At 43.5% G+C, this 13,018-nt stretch overlaps 1 protein-coding gene across 1 annotated transcript; it reads left to right on the forward strand.

Annotated features, from left to right (window-relative positions):
* The first annotated feature begins 147 nt into the window (after window positions 1-147).
* On the forward strand, window positions 148-12,838 carry si:dkey-71d15.2 (SH3 domain-containing kinase-binding protein 1). The gene is made up of 4 exons (XM_061750772.1): window positions 148-765; window positions 11,996-12,158; window positions 12,275-12,338; window positions 12,437-12,838. Exons 1-4 carry the CDS (start codon window positions 696-698, stop codon window positions 12,473-12,475), a joined length of 336 nt encoding a protein of 111 aa, XP_061606756.1. The 5' UTR covers window positions 148-695; the 3' UTR covers window positions 12,476-12,838.
* Window positions 12,839-13,018: the final 180 nt, after the last annotated feature.

Genomic DNA, 13,018 nt, shown 5'->3' on the forward strand with positions numbered 1-13,018 from the left:
TCTGTGAGGTGATTACTTGAGAATTTGGACACGAATTTGCCATACGAGTTCCTGACAGAATGGTTAGTGTATTTTTTTTAATGACGCTTTCTACTAGTCCTATTACAATGTATACCTCTGCAGATGCCTACCAATCCAAATGTTGATCACAGTTACATTCCTTTATACCCTCTTCTGTCATATAGCTCAATTTTGTCATTAAAGTAACATTTTTCACTGATAAGCCAAATGCATATAAAAATCCTTGACCCATCCTTTTTTTTTTTTTTATCTGGAATCTGAAAAAGATTTAGATCTGACTGGACTTTATCTGCACTACTGTTTTTTTTCTGCCAGTTCCCCACTATCTGTCTAATTGACCAAGTAGTTTTCTGTAATCCTTCCATAAGCACTGATTTGACAAAATTCAGAGCGACTACGGGAGATTTATATGCTGTTTCTGCTGCAGAAAAATGAAATTTAATTTCACCTTTTACTATCAGTCAAAAACAACAAGTCCTCTGAATGAAATGCACAGATCTGTTAGATATGTATCTGCTTTTATGTAACCCTATCCTGACTCGCCCTTCCCAAAAGCACTTGCCCTTCACTTGGAGGCACCCTTCACTCCATGGCCTAGTGATATTCCTGGGCTGGGTGGTGTTCCTGTGCTAAACATAACCCTTAATGCTGCACCCCTCATCTAAACACTGAGCATGCTTCAATGGCTGGTGTTGAGTTACCACAGTTTATGCTGTATCTCACTGGGAAGGATTGCTAAACACGGTAAGTGTGTGTACTCGGTCTGAACATTAATGAAAAATAATCTGGTCGGTTGGCTTAAGATGTTTACCAGTGAGTGACGTCTGTCATTGATTCCTGCACGTATTGAACATTAGCTGTATGTTAAAGTTATGGCAGTCCTGTGAAGAACTAGAAAATATCAGTTCTGTAAATTCTCTAGGCATAATGTACTTTGACATGCTCTATCACACTTAAGATGCATTTGTGAAAGAAATTCTGTCTACACTTGCATTCCTCTCTGTCCCTCGTGATGGTCAGTATATATAGTCCATAGCACTCATACCTCTTAAAACCTGCAATGATTGCTATTCTCTAAGCTGCAAGACAGAAACAATTTATACAATGTGATGTATCATAAAACGGCCTTAACTTCAAAGTATAAATCCTAACCCCCCCAAAATTTTTATTTTTACAGTGTACTTGTTTCACTAATAGACCAATGTATTTCAAATCTGTTTCAAATACAAATGTTTTCTGTATGATGCTGTACAGTTGTAAACCACAACTAGAATAAGCATTGCTGAGCATAATGATCTTTATAAAGGTTTGTGATAGAGCTCTTCATTCATTTAACTGGAATGCACATGTAGCTGTATGCTACCTAATGGCCCTGGCAGGTATACAGTACATAGGAGAAAATATGGGGCTATCTACTGTATGGCTTAAGAATGTATGCGTGTCTGTTTTGGCCTTTGGAATATATTTAACCCAACACACAAACAGCTCAGAACCTTTTCTACCCATCTACAGTGGGTACGGAAAGTTTTCAGACCCCCTTAAATTTTTTATTCTTTGTTTTATTGCAGCTATTTGCTAAAATAATTTGTTTTCTTTTTTCCCTCAATGTATAGACAGCACCCCATATTGACAGAAAAAAATGGGATTGTTGAAATTTTTGCAGATTTATTAAAAAAGAAAACTGAAATATATAGCCATACGTGTTCAGACCCTTTGCTGTGACACTCATATATTTAACTCTGGTGCTGTCCATTTCTTCTGATCATCCTTGAGATGGTTCTACACCTTCGTTGGAGTCGAGCTGTGTTGGATTATACTGATTGGACCCTCCTGTTATGTTATGGGTCAAATTGACCAGTTTTAAAATTGTTCAAAGTATTTTTGCAGGATGAAACTTCTTCTGGTTGCCTTAATGGGTGCAATCAACAGCTCACATATTTCCAACCACCCCCTGCATGTTTATATCACAGAGCTACTGTTCGGGTCAATTTGACCCACCAGTCAAACTAGAGGTAAAAGGGTGTTAGAACTGTCAAGACTATTTCTTTCTTTGTAACTGTGAGACTTAGTCTCACTCACACACACGCGATTTTGACTGGAACCATTTATGTTCTCCACCCACATTCAGTGGACACTCACCAGGGGAGGGGCAAAACATATAAAAGATTCTCTGCATGGGAGTCCTACCAACATTACACTCTGTCAGGCAGATCTTTCCAAAATGAGCAACAGAAGCAAAAGGATGACAGTCCAGAAGGCTCTGGAAGTCGTCATTGATCATGACAGTGAAATAGAGGATGTCTGAAGATGAAGACTACCTTGAGCTAAATTCTGATTCTAATGATTCTGATTTTGAACCAGATGAGGGAATTGATATTCCTATTCCTCCAAGCAAGACAAAACAATGATGAAATACAGTGGTCTTCATCCCCAAATATGTCCGTCAATCTTCCATGTTTGCCTTCACAGACACCACAGCCCTAGTGTCTTACTGCCCCAAAAAGGGAAAAAATTTTGTGCTCATGAGCACTGCACAAAACTGCTGAAATCAGCACAAGAGAGGACCAAAAACCAAGCATGATCCTGGATTACAATGCTACCAAAGGGGGCGGGGGGGTAGACAACTTGGACAAAGTAACATGGTCCTACAGCACCAAGCGAATGACTTGGTGCTGACATCAGTATCGGCCAATAATGCGTTTGTCATCTGGACTGAGATCTTTCCTGACTGGAATGTGTCAAAGCTGTACAAGAGGAGCTGGGGAAGGCACTTGTGACACCACACATCCAACGGAGGCATCACCTGCCAAAGACACTAGCCGCTGTAACCACAGTGAGGGAGATCCGGGAGAGGACTGCACCTAGTAGACCAGAAGGTGAGGTAAGTGTGCATGTGTGTGTATGAGAGTGTGTCGTGTGTGTCTTGGGATCACCAAAAAGACACCATAGTAAAGTAATCATGGTCCTCTTGTTTCTAGGTTGCTGCTGGGGGGAAAAGGAAGAGGTGCCAGGTCTGCAGGCCATCTAATGATGTCAAGACAAGCATGACCTGTGTGAAATGTGCAAAATTAATTTGCACAAAGCACAGTGTGATGACATGTCACTCGTGTGCTGTATAGATGTACAGACAGACACACACACACCTTGTTATATTGCTATTGCTTGTTGTTTTGTTCATTTCTGGTTCACAAATAGTGCATGTCTGTCAAACAAAATTTAAATGTTATGTAAAACGATTGTGTTTTATATGTTGGTCTTTCAAAAGTAATAAAGTGGTGGAACAATAAAAAAAAAAAAAAGTTTTAACTTTTTTTTTTTTTATTAAAAACGAGTGAATTATCCTAATTAAACCATTATGTGTGAGAGGTAAGGAACATGATTGCATTAAATATTGATAGAATAGTTAGTAATGAAATATTAACAACGCTTGTTGGGATTTTTTGGGTTTCGGACATCTTTTGTTTAATTAAACATGCACCGGATCAAATTGACCCAGGAACATCATTGATGTCCCTGACAAATGAACATAACAGAAGGGTTAAGAAAGTCACACACCTGTCTATACAAGACCTTACAGCTCACAGTGCATGTCAGAGCAAATGAGAATCAAAAGGTCAAAGGAACTGGCTGAAGAGCTCAGAGACAGAATTGTGGCAAGTCACAGATCTGGCCAAGGATATAAAAAAAGATTCTGCTGCACTTAAGGTTCCAAGGAGCACAGTGGCCTCCATAATCCTTAAATGGAAGACGTTTGGGAGGACCAGAACCCTTCCTAGAGCTGGCCGTCCGGCCAAACTGAGCAATCGGGAGAGTTAGAGCGTTGGTGAGAGAGGTAAAGAAGAACCCAAAGATAACTGTGACTGAGTGTCAGGTTCAAACAACCTAGAACATTTAATAAACAATAAACAAGGAAGGAAGACAATAGACTGGTTCTTTTTACTCGCGAGGAGAACGGACACAGTTGTACGAAGTTACAACCTCCTACCGCTCTGAGCACACTCTGCCGATCCCTCTCTTTTTATTTCCTTAGGGTGGTTCCTAATTACACAGACGTTGCTGCTGCTATCTTGAGATAAGGGCACACACAGTAGCAACGTGAAACAATCAGAGGTATGACTCATTGTGCAGATGACAATGCCGATGTGTTCTTCATCAGCGCTGATTGTTTCAACCTATCAGGTTCAAACAACCTAGAACATTTAATAAACAATAAACAAGGAAGGAAGGCAAGAGACTGGTTCTTTTACTCGCAAGGAGAACGGACAGAATTGTACACAGTCACAACCTCCTACCGCTCTGAGCACACTCTGCACATCCCTCTCTTTTTATTTCCTTAGGGTGGTTCCTAATTACACTGACATTGCTGCTGCTATCTTGAGATAAGGGCACACACAGTAGCAACGTGAAACAATCATAGATATAACTCATTGTGCAGATGATAATGCAGATTCTTCATGAGCGCTGATTGTTTCAACCTTTGACCGCAAAATGTTCCAGCCGCTATCTTTTGATGAGGGCACAGTCCTCTTCACAGACAACTTCAACTTTCATGATACAATCAACATTATACTGCTGAATAAATGTTTTGCAATAGGATTCGAGTAAACATGAGATAATTTAGGTACATTTATTCTAACATTTCCCTCCTGTTTATCACATTTTTACTCAAATTCTCACATCACCTTACATCAGTCACTTCAGTTAGATTTTCGACTGTAGGATAATTTTTATGAAAACAAATACATTTATACTCAAAGGCAATGTTAATCATTATTCATAGTCACCTGGATTGAGAAACAAATCAGGCAGGTCATAATGCACATCATTATCATCATCACTGTCATTATCTTCAGGGTCAGGACCAAGTAAAGGATACATTTCAGCCATTCGGTTCTCCATGGGTGAGATTATTGTTGTTATCAATCTATTAATGAGAGAACGCAGACAAGGAATACAACAACATCCACACAAGGTCAAAATTCCTGCCAAAACAGCGATTGATACCAAAATTGAGGACACCATGGCTTTGTATTTTTCAAAGGCATTCATCCAGGAGTCCTACATGGAGGTGTCAACACCAGTGTGTTCCTTCATTTTACCATTAAGGGTTCGGAGTCCCTCAATGGCCTCGGTGAGACTGCCATCCGTCGCTGTGTTGTTGGGAATGAATGTGCAGCATTGTTCTCCTGAACATAGCACATACTCCTCCTCTCGCAGCCAACAACATGTCAACAGCTATCCTGTTTTGGAATGCCATAAGTGATGTGGCTGATAGCTGTTCATGTACAGCTTCAAACCCACTCTGCGTCCAATTGCCCAATTTTTGCACGTTGTAATGGATGTGGTTGATTCTGTCTATGTTTTTGTTGGTAGTACACCAACAGATTGAGAACTCAAATCCTGCAGCTATTTGATCTACTAATTTGTACTACTACTCACTTGAAACACCACGGGGAACACCAATGGGATCAATGTATGTTGGATCATTTTGGCCCTGCCAGTCTGCTGCTCTTTTCTGACGTTGCCAATGATCTGGCATGACAGTGGATAGACTAGCTGTTAATTCTTGTACAGACCTGCGATATGCCGATACCGGTAACAACAAAGTTACTAGAGCACAGAGACCTGTTACATTCTTTGGCAATTTATCAAATAGTCTAGCATCTCCACACCACCGCCAGATTTCCCCTCTTGGCTGTGGATTGAAGTCAATTTCTACCACTACTGATACCTGTAGAAACCTGAATTTTATAATCACCTATTACTTTCGAGGTTCCATGCGTGTTCGTTTTCGTGAAAGAGCTACAATTATAACGACGTGTTAAAAGTCAACCAATTTATACCTGACAGAGGAGTCTATACATTTTACAGAGCTCTGGGTCAGTAGCTACGCTTATTCTAGCCTCAGCAGAGACAGTGCAGACTGAACAAAGCTATCTGTTCTTGCCCACAACGTATACAATGTTTCAAAAAGGAAGTATGGAATTGCTGTCATCTGATTGGTCCAACGTGCACTGACGTCCTCATTGTCCGTCAACCGTCAGATCCCAGCTGGCAGGTTGAGGTCCAGTCCTGGAAAATGATCTTTAGGCTCACTGTAGGGAGCCTGCCGTGGCCACGGTCTTTCTGGAGTCCACCACACCCGCTGGAATCCTCCGGTCTTTTGGCATCCGGCTTGAAGGACCAAGTTAATGTCAGGTTCAAACAACCTAGAACATTTAATAAACAATAAACAAGGAAGGAAGACAAGAGACTGGTTCTTTTTACTCGCGAGGAGAACGCAGTTGTACGCAGTTACAACCTCCTACCGCTCTGAGCACACCGATCCCTGTCTTTTTATTTCCTTAGGGTCTTTATGGCAGAGTGGCCCGATGGAAGCCTGTCCTCCGTGCAAGACATGAAAGCCCACATGGAGTTTGTGGAAAAAAAACACCTGAAATACTCCAAGATTGGGGGAAATAAGATTCTCTGGTTTGATGAGACCAAGATAGAAGTTTTTGGCCTTAATTCTAAGTGATATGTGTGGACAAAACCAGACACTGCTCATCACCTGTCCAATACAGTCCCAACAATGAAGCATGGTGGTGGCAGCATCATGCTGTGGGGGTGTTTTTCAGCTGCAGGGACAGGACGACTGGTTGCAATCGAAGGAAAGATGAATGCGGTCAAGTACAGGGATATCCTGGACGAAAACCTTCTCCAGAGTGCTCAGGACCTCAGACTGGGCCAAAGGTTCACCTTCCGACAAGACAATGACCCAAGCACACAGCTAAAATAATAGAGTGGCTTCAGAACAACTCCGTGACTGTTCTTGAATGGCCCAGCCAGAGCCATGACTTAAACCTAATTGAGCATCTCTGGAGAGACCTGAAAATGGCTGTCCACCAACGTTCACCATACAACCTGACAGAACTGGAGAGGATCTGCAAGGAGGAATGGCAGAGGATCCTCAAATCCAGGTGTGAAAAACTTGTTGCATCATTCCCAAAAAGACTCATGGCTGTATTAGCTCAATAGGGCGCTTCTACTACTACTACTACTACTACTGAGCAAAGGGTCTGAATACTTATGGCTGTGTGATATTTCAGTTTTTCTTTTTTAATCTGCAAAAAAATCAACAATTCCGTTTTTTTCTGTCAATATGGGGTGCTGTGTGTACATTAATGAGGAAACAAAATCAACTTAAATAATTTTAGCAAATGGCTGCAATATAACAAAGTGAAAGATTTATGGGGGTCTGAATACTTCCCGTACCCACTGTATGCCTGTCTCTCTTTTAAACAACTGAAAAGTTTTGAGTAAAATAAAGTAAATAATGTGCTTTCTTTTTCATTGCCGAAGAAGACGAGTTGAGAAAAATCTGGGAGGAAAGAGGAAAAACATTTGTTTTTCATTTTTTGTAGGCAATATGTACACAAACGATCAAACAAATGATATATAAAGTAGGAATGAAATTGTTTGTGGTCTTTACTTCCTCTACCAGAGGCCTGAACCCTGGGGGTTCTCTGATCTTGTTCCTGGAATAAATACTATAGTGTTTTATGTTTTCTTGAAATGCAGTATAGCTGATGAGTCGTTTCAAAACCCTGCATCATGGCCTTCAGGTGCACACTGTTGATGGAAAGAAAAAGGAATCAGAGTGTGAATTATTCAATGCCACAAGAAAATTCGCATGAAACAACTCACAATGGAGCTTCCCTTCCTGTAAGTATACTTATATATACACAGACTCTCTCCAAAAAAAATTTTTATCATGGAAAAGTATATTTATTTCCATAATTCCATTCAAAAAGTTAAATTTTCAAAGATGATAGATTCAGGGCCCCCAATTTAAACAATTTCAAGTATTTATTTGTTTATTTTTACATAATTTGGGCTTCCAGCTCCTAAAACTCATGTAGTCAGGAATTTAAAAAAATTAGAATACTGAAATCATCATGAAATCATCATTTACTTCTCAGTTTTTGTAGAAAGAAAAGAGAGAAATTAGGGTCACATTAAAGCAATCAAAATATGGTACTTTCAAAACGATATGTTAATCAATACTTGGCTGGGAATCCCTTTGCTTTAATCACTGCCTCGATGTGCCATGGCATTGAGGCAATCAGCCTGTGGCATTACCTGGGAGTTATGGAAGCCCAGATTTCCTTGATGCGTGCTGTCAGTTCTTCGTTTTTTTTGGGTCTGGTGCCCCTCATTTTCCTCTTGATAATACCCCATAGATTCTCAATGGGGTTTAGATCCGACGAGTTGGCTGGCCAGTCAAGCACTGTGATGACATGGGCATCAAAGCAGGTTTTGGTTCTTCTGATGGTATGGGCAGAGGCCAGGTCCTGCTGGAAGATGAAATCTGCATCTACATACAGATCCTCAGCAGAAGGAATCATGAAGTCCTGTAAAACATTCTGGTAGACTGTCGCGGTGACCTTGGATTTAAGAAAGCAGACACCTGGACTGGACATTGCACCCCAAATCATGACTGAGTGTGGATATTTCACACTGGACCTCAAGCAGCTTGGGTTCTGTTCTTCACCAGTCTTCCTCCAAACCCTTGGACCTTGATTCCCGAATGAAAGGCACACTTTACTTTGACCGGAAAAGAGGACCTTGGACCACCGGCCAACAGTCCAGTCCTTGTTTTTCTTGGCCCAGTTGAGACGCTTCCTACGTTGGCTCAGGTTCAGAAGTGGCTTGACCCAAGGAACCCAACAGTTGTAGCCCATCTCCCGGATTCGTCTGAATGTGGTGGTTTTTGAATCTCTGACTCCCGCCTCATTCCACTCTTTCTGGATCTCTGCTCGATTCTTGAATCTTCTCTGTTTGATAATCCACTGAAGCCCACGGTCACTTTTGCTGGTGCATCTTCTGCTGCCATATTTTGTCCTTCCACTAGACTTTCCATTGATATGCTTGGACACAGCACTCTGTGAACAGCCAGCCTCTTTAGCTATAAACTTTTGTGGTTTACCCATCCTACGGAGGGTATCAATGATGGTCTTCTGGCCAATTGTCAAGTCTGCAGTCTTCCCCATATTGAACCGAACTAAGACAATTTAACTAAACTGAAGCAATTTAATGACACCTGGGGAAACCTGTGCAGGTGCTTTGAGTTTAGTAGATGATTAGTATGTGACACTCAGTTTACAACATTTATGGCCTGCAAAATATGGGCTGATTTCTTCACAGTGTTCTATTTTTCTGAATTCCTGATTTCGTGGGTTTTATGCCCGATGATAGCTGGGATAGGGTCCTACACTCCCGCGACCCTTGTGAGGATAAGCGGCTCAGAGGATGGATGGATGTGTGTATATATATATATATATATATATATATATATATATATATATATATATATATATATATATACCCCTTATCATGGTGGAGGGGTTTGTGTGTCCCAATGATCCTAGGAGCTAAGTTGTCTGGGGCTTTATGCCCCTGGCAGGGTCACCCATGACAAACAGGTCCTAGATGAAGGACCAGACAAAGCACGGCTCAAAGATCCCTTATGTTGACGACAAACAATGGACTTGGTTTTCCCTTGCCTGGACGCGGGTCACCGGGGCCCCCCACTGGAGCCAGGCCTGGTGGTGGGGCTCGAAGGCGAGCGCCTGGTGGCCGGGCCTGCACCCATGGGGTAACATGGGTCCCCCTTCCCATGGGCTCACCACCTGTGGGAGGGGCCCTAGGGGTCGGGTGCAGTGTGAGCTGGGCGGTGGCCGAAGGCGGGGACCTTGGCGATCCGATCCCTGGCTACAGAAGCTGGCTCTAGGGACGTGGAATGTCACCTCTCTGGCAGGGAAGGAGCCCGAGCTGCTGTGTGAGGTCGAGAAGTTCCGACTAGAAATAGTCGGACTTGCCTCCACACACAGCTTGGGATCTGGTACCAGTCCTCTCGAGAGGGGTTGGACTCTCTTCCACTCTGGAGTTGCCCACGGTGAGAGGCGCCGAGCAGGTGTGGGTATACTTATTGCTCCCCCGGCTTGGCGCCTGTACGTTGGGGTTCACCCCGGTGGACGAGAGGGTAAGCTCCCTCCGCCTTCAGCCTATGCACCAAACAGCAGTTCAGAGTACCCACCCTTTTTGGAGTCCTTGGATGGGGTGCTGGAGAGCGCTCCCGCTGGGGACTCCATCGTTCTGCTGGGACTCCTGAGGCAGCTGATGGGTACCGGCTGGCCAAGCGGAATGCAGCTCTGGTGGTCACCGAGGTAGTTAAAAAGCTCCTCGGTGGCAGGGCCCTGGGGGTGGATGAGATTCGCCCGGAGTTCCTGAAGTCTCTGGATATTGTGGGGCTGTCCTGGTTGAAACGCCTCTGCAACATCGCGTGGACATCGGGGACAGTGCCTCTGAATCTCAGATTCAGGAGGAGCAGTGTGGTTTTTGTCCTGGCCGTGTAGCAGTGGACCAGCTCTACACCCTCGGCAGGGTCCTCGAGGGTGCATGGGAGTTCGCCCAACCAGTCTACATGTGTTTTGTTGACTTAGAGAAGGCGTTCGACCATGTCCCTCGGGGGGTCCTGTGGGGGGTGCTTCGGGAGTATAGGGTACCAAACCCCCTGATACGGGCTGTTTGGTCCCTGTACGACCGGAGTCAGAGTTTGGTCCACATATCTGGCAGTAAGTCGGACTAAGGCTGCCCTTTGTCACCGATTCTGTTCATAACTTTTATGTACAGAATTTCTATGCGCAGCCGAGGCGTAGAGGGTGTCCGGTTTGGTGGCCTCAGTATTGCATCTCTGCTTTTTGCAGATGATGTGGTTCTGTTGGCTTCATCAAGCCGTGACCTCCAACTCTCACTGGAGCAGTTCGCAGCCGAGTGCGAAGTGCTGGGATGAGAATCAGCACCTCCAAATCTGAGACCATGGTCCTCAGTCGCAAAAGGGTGGCGTGCCCTCTCCAGGTCGGGGATGAGATCCTGCCCCAAGTGGAGGAGTTCAAGTATCTTGGGGTCTTGTTCACCAGTGAGACAAGAATGGAACTGGAGATCGACAGGCGGATCGGTGCACCGTCTGCAGTGATGCGGACTTTGTATCGGTCCGTTGTGGTAAAGAAGGAGCTAAGCCGAAAGGCGAAGCTCTCAATTTACCGGTCGATCTACGTTCCTACCCTCACCTATGGTCACGAGCTGTGGGTCGTGACCGAAAGAACAAGATCCCGTATACAAGCGGCCGAAATGAGTTTTCTCCGCAGGGTGTCCGGGCTCTCCCTTAGAGATAGGGTGAGAAGCTCGGTTATCCGGGAGGATCTCAGAGTAGAGTCGCTGCTCCTCCACATCGAGAGGAGCCAGATGAGGTGGCTGGGGCATCTGATTCGGATGCCTCCTGGACGCCTCCCTGGTGAGGTGTTCCTGGCATGTCCCACCGGGAGGAGACCCCGGGGACGACCCAGGACACGCTGGTGAGACTACGTCCTTCGGCTGGCCTGGGAACGCCTCGGGATCTCCCCGGAAGAGCTGGATGAAGTGGCTGGGGAGAAGGAAGTCTGGGCATCCCTGCTAAAGCTACTGCCCCCGCGACCCGACCCGGATAAGCGGTGGAAAATGGATGGATGGATGGATATATATATATATATATATCTGTAAGCTAAGATATAAATACTATATATAGTATAAAATCACATACTGTACATGGCTACTTTCAAGATGAGTCTTTTTTTTTAATGTTTTTTTTTTGCGGCGGCACGGTGCTAACTGTTTAGAGCATCTGCCTCACAGTTCTGAAGACCAGGGTTCAATCCCCGGCCCCGCCTGTGTGGAGTTTGCATGTTCTCCCCGTGCCTGCGTGGGTTTTCTCAGGACACTCTGGTTTCCTCCCACATCCCAAATACATCCAGCACCCCTGCGACCCTAGTGAGGAGAAGCGGCTCAGAAAATGGATGGATGTTTTTTTTTGCTGTCTATTCTTCTTCACAGGCAGATGAACCCAGACATGTTGTCCCACAATTGTCTCCATCCCTCTCTCCATTGCTTCCCAAAGCTCTCTCAGCCGTTCTGCATGCCAGGCAGACCCCCCCAGACCTCGACTCCAAGCCTCGAGCCAGCAGAGGTCCAGCGGAACACTCATCACCCAAATTGGAACGGCTGCAGTCCGAGCTGAGAGAACTTAGGGAGCAGTTTGAACAGATGAAGACTCAACACAAGTAGGGCCTTTTTGCACGCTCCTCCTCAGGCATTATGACACTTTTTTCATACGCTCTTGTATTACTGAGTTCATTGTGTGTGTGTGTGTGTGTGTCTGTGTGTGTGTCTGTGCCAGCAAAGAAATTAAACTTCTAATGAATGAGCTGGATGAGGAGAAGAGAATTCGTCTGACCTTACAGGTAAAGAAACAAAAGCGTCCATTCACTTTTTTGTTGAGTTTATTTCTTGTTCATGTGGTGGCATCCATGGTTTTATGTATTTCTATTTATTTTTTTAGATGGAGCTACAACATATGAAGAAGCACATGTCAAAATGACAAAAATTACTAACAAAAACACAGTAATGTTTATTTTTGTTGTTGTAGTTAGTTTTGGTGTGGAATACATTGCACCATACTTAGAACTGTTGCCAAAATCTTGTCCCTTTTATGTATATAAATAAATAAAACGTCAAGAACAGCTGTCAATATAATGCAGTGCAGTTCTACACAGCTCCAAACTACTTAAAAATAGAAATTGTTGAATTCATACCTTTCAGATTACAATTACCTTTGTAAAGCCAATATTTTGTTAATACAACTCTTGTATTAGATTGTAATATGTACCTAATGTTGAAGTGAAACAATTTTTGTGTGTTTCCTAATAAATACAAAACCACCTTGAGTAGAAAACATTTGTAAAATATGTAAAATATACAAAATAATATTCTTAATAGGCATACAGTTTCAAGGAATAAATGAGCCGGTGTCACTTTTATTTAAGTGCACTATACAGTATTTTTATTGTTTCTTCTACTTTTGCATTTTATTTGATTTAAAAGAAGTTTTCCATGATATTTATTATCAACATGTAATGTCTGA

This window comes from Phyllopteryx taeniolatus, chromosome 17, assembly GCF_024500385.1.
Source record: "Phyllopteryx taeniolatus isolate TA_2022b chromosome 17, UOR_Ptae_1.2, whole genome shotgun sequence".
NCBI classification, from domain to species: domain Eukaryota; kingdom Metazoa; phylum Chordata; class Actinopteri; order Syngnathiformes; family Syngnathidae; genus Phyllopteryx; species Phyllopteryx taeniolatus.

Bases quoted from the DNA above. Each gene is read 5' to 3' on its own strand.
- si:dkey-71d15.2 (XM_061750772.1), top strand. From the start codon at position 696: ATGCTTCAATGGCTGGTGTTGAGTTACCACAGTTTATGCTGTATCTCA. The intron at 766-11,995 runs GTAAGTGTGTGT...TGCTTCCCAAAG, and splicing joins GGGAAGGATTGCTAAACACG to CTCTCTCAGCCGTTCTGCAT. The intron at 12,159-12,274 runs GTAGGGCCTTTT...TGTCTGTGCCAG, and splicing joins CAGATGAAGACTCAACACAA to CAAAGAAATTAAACTTCTAA.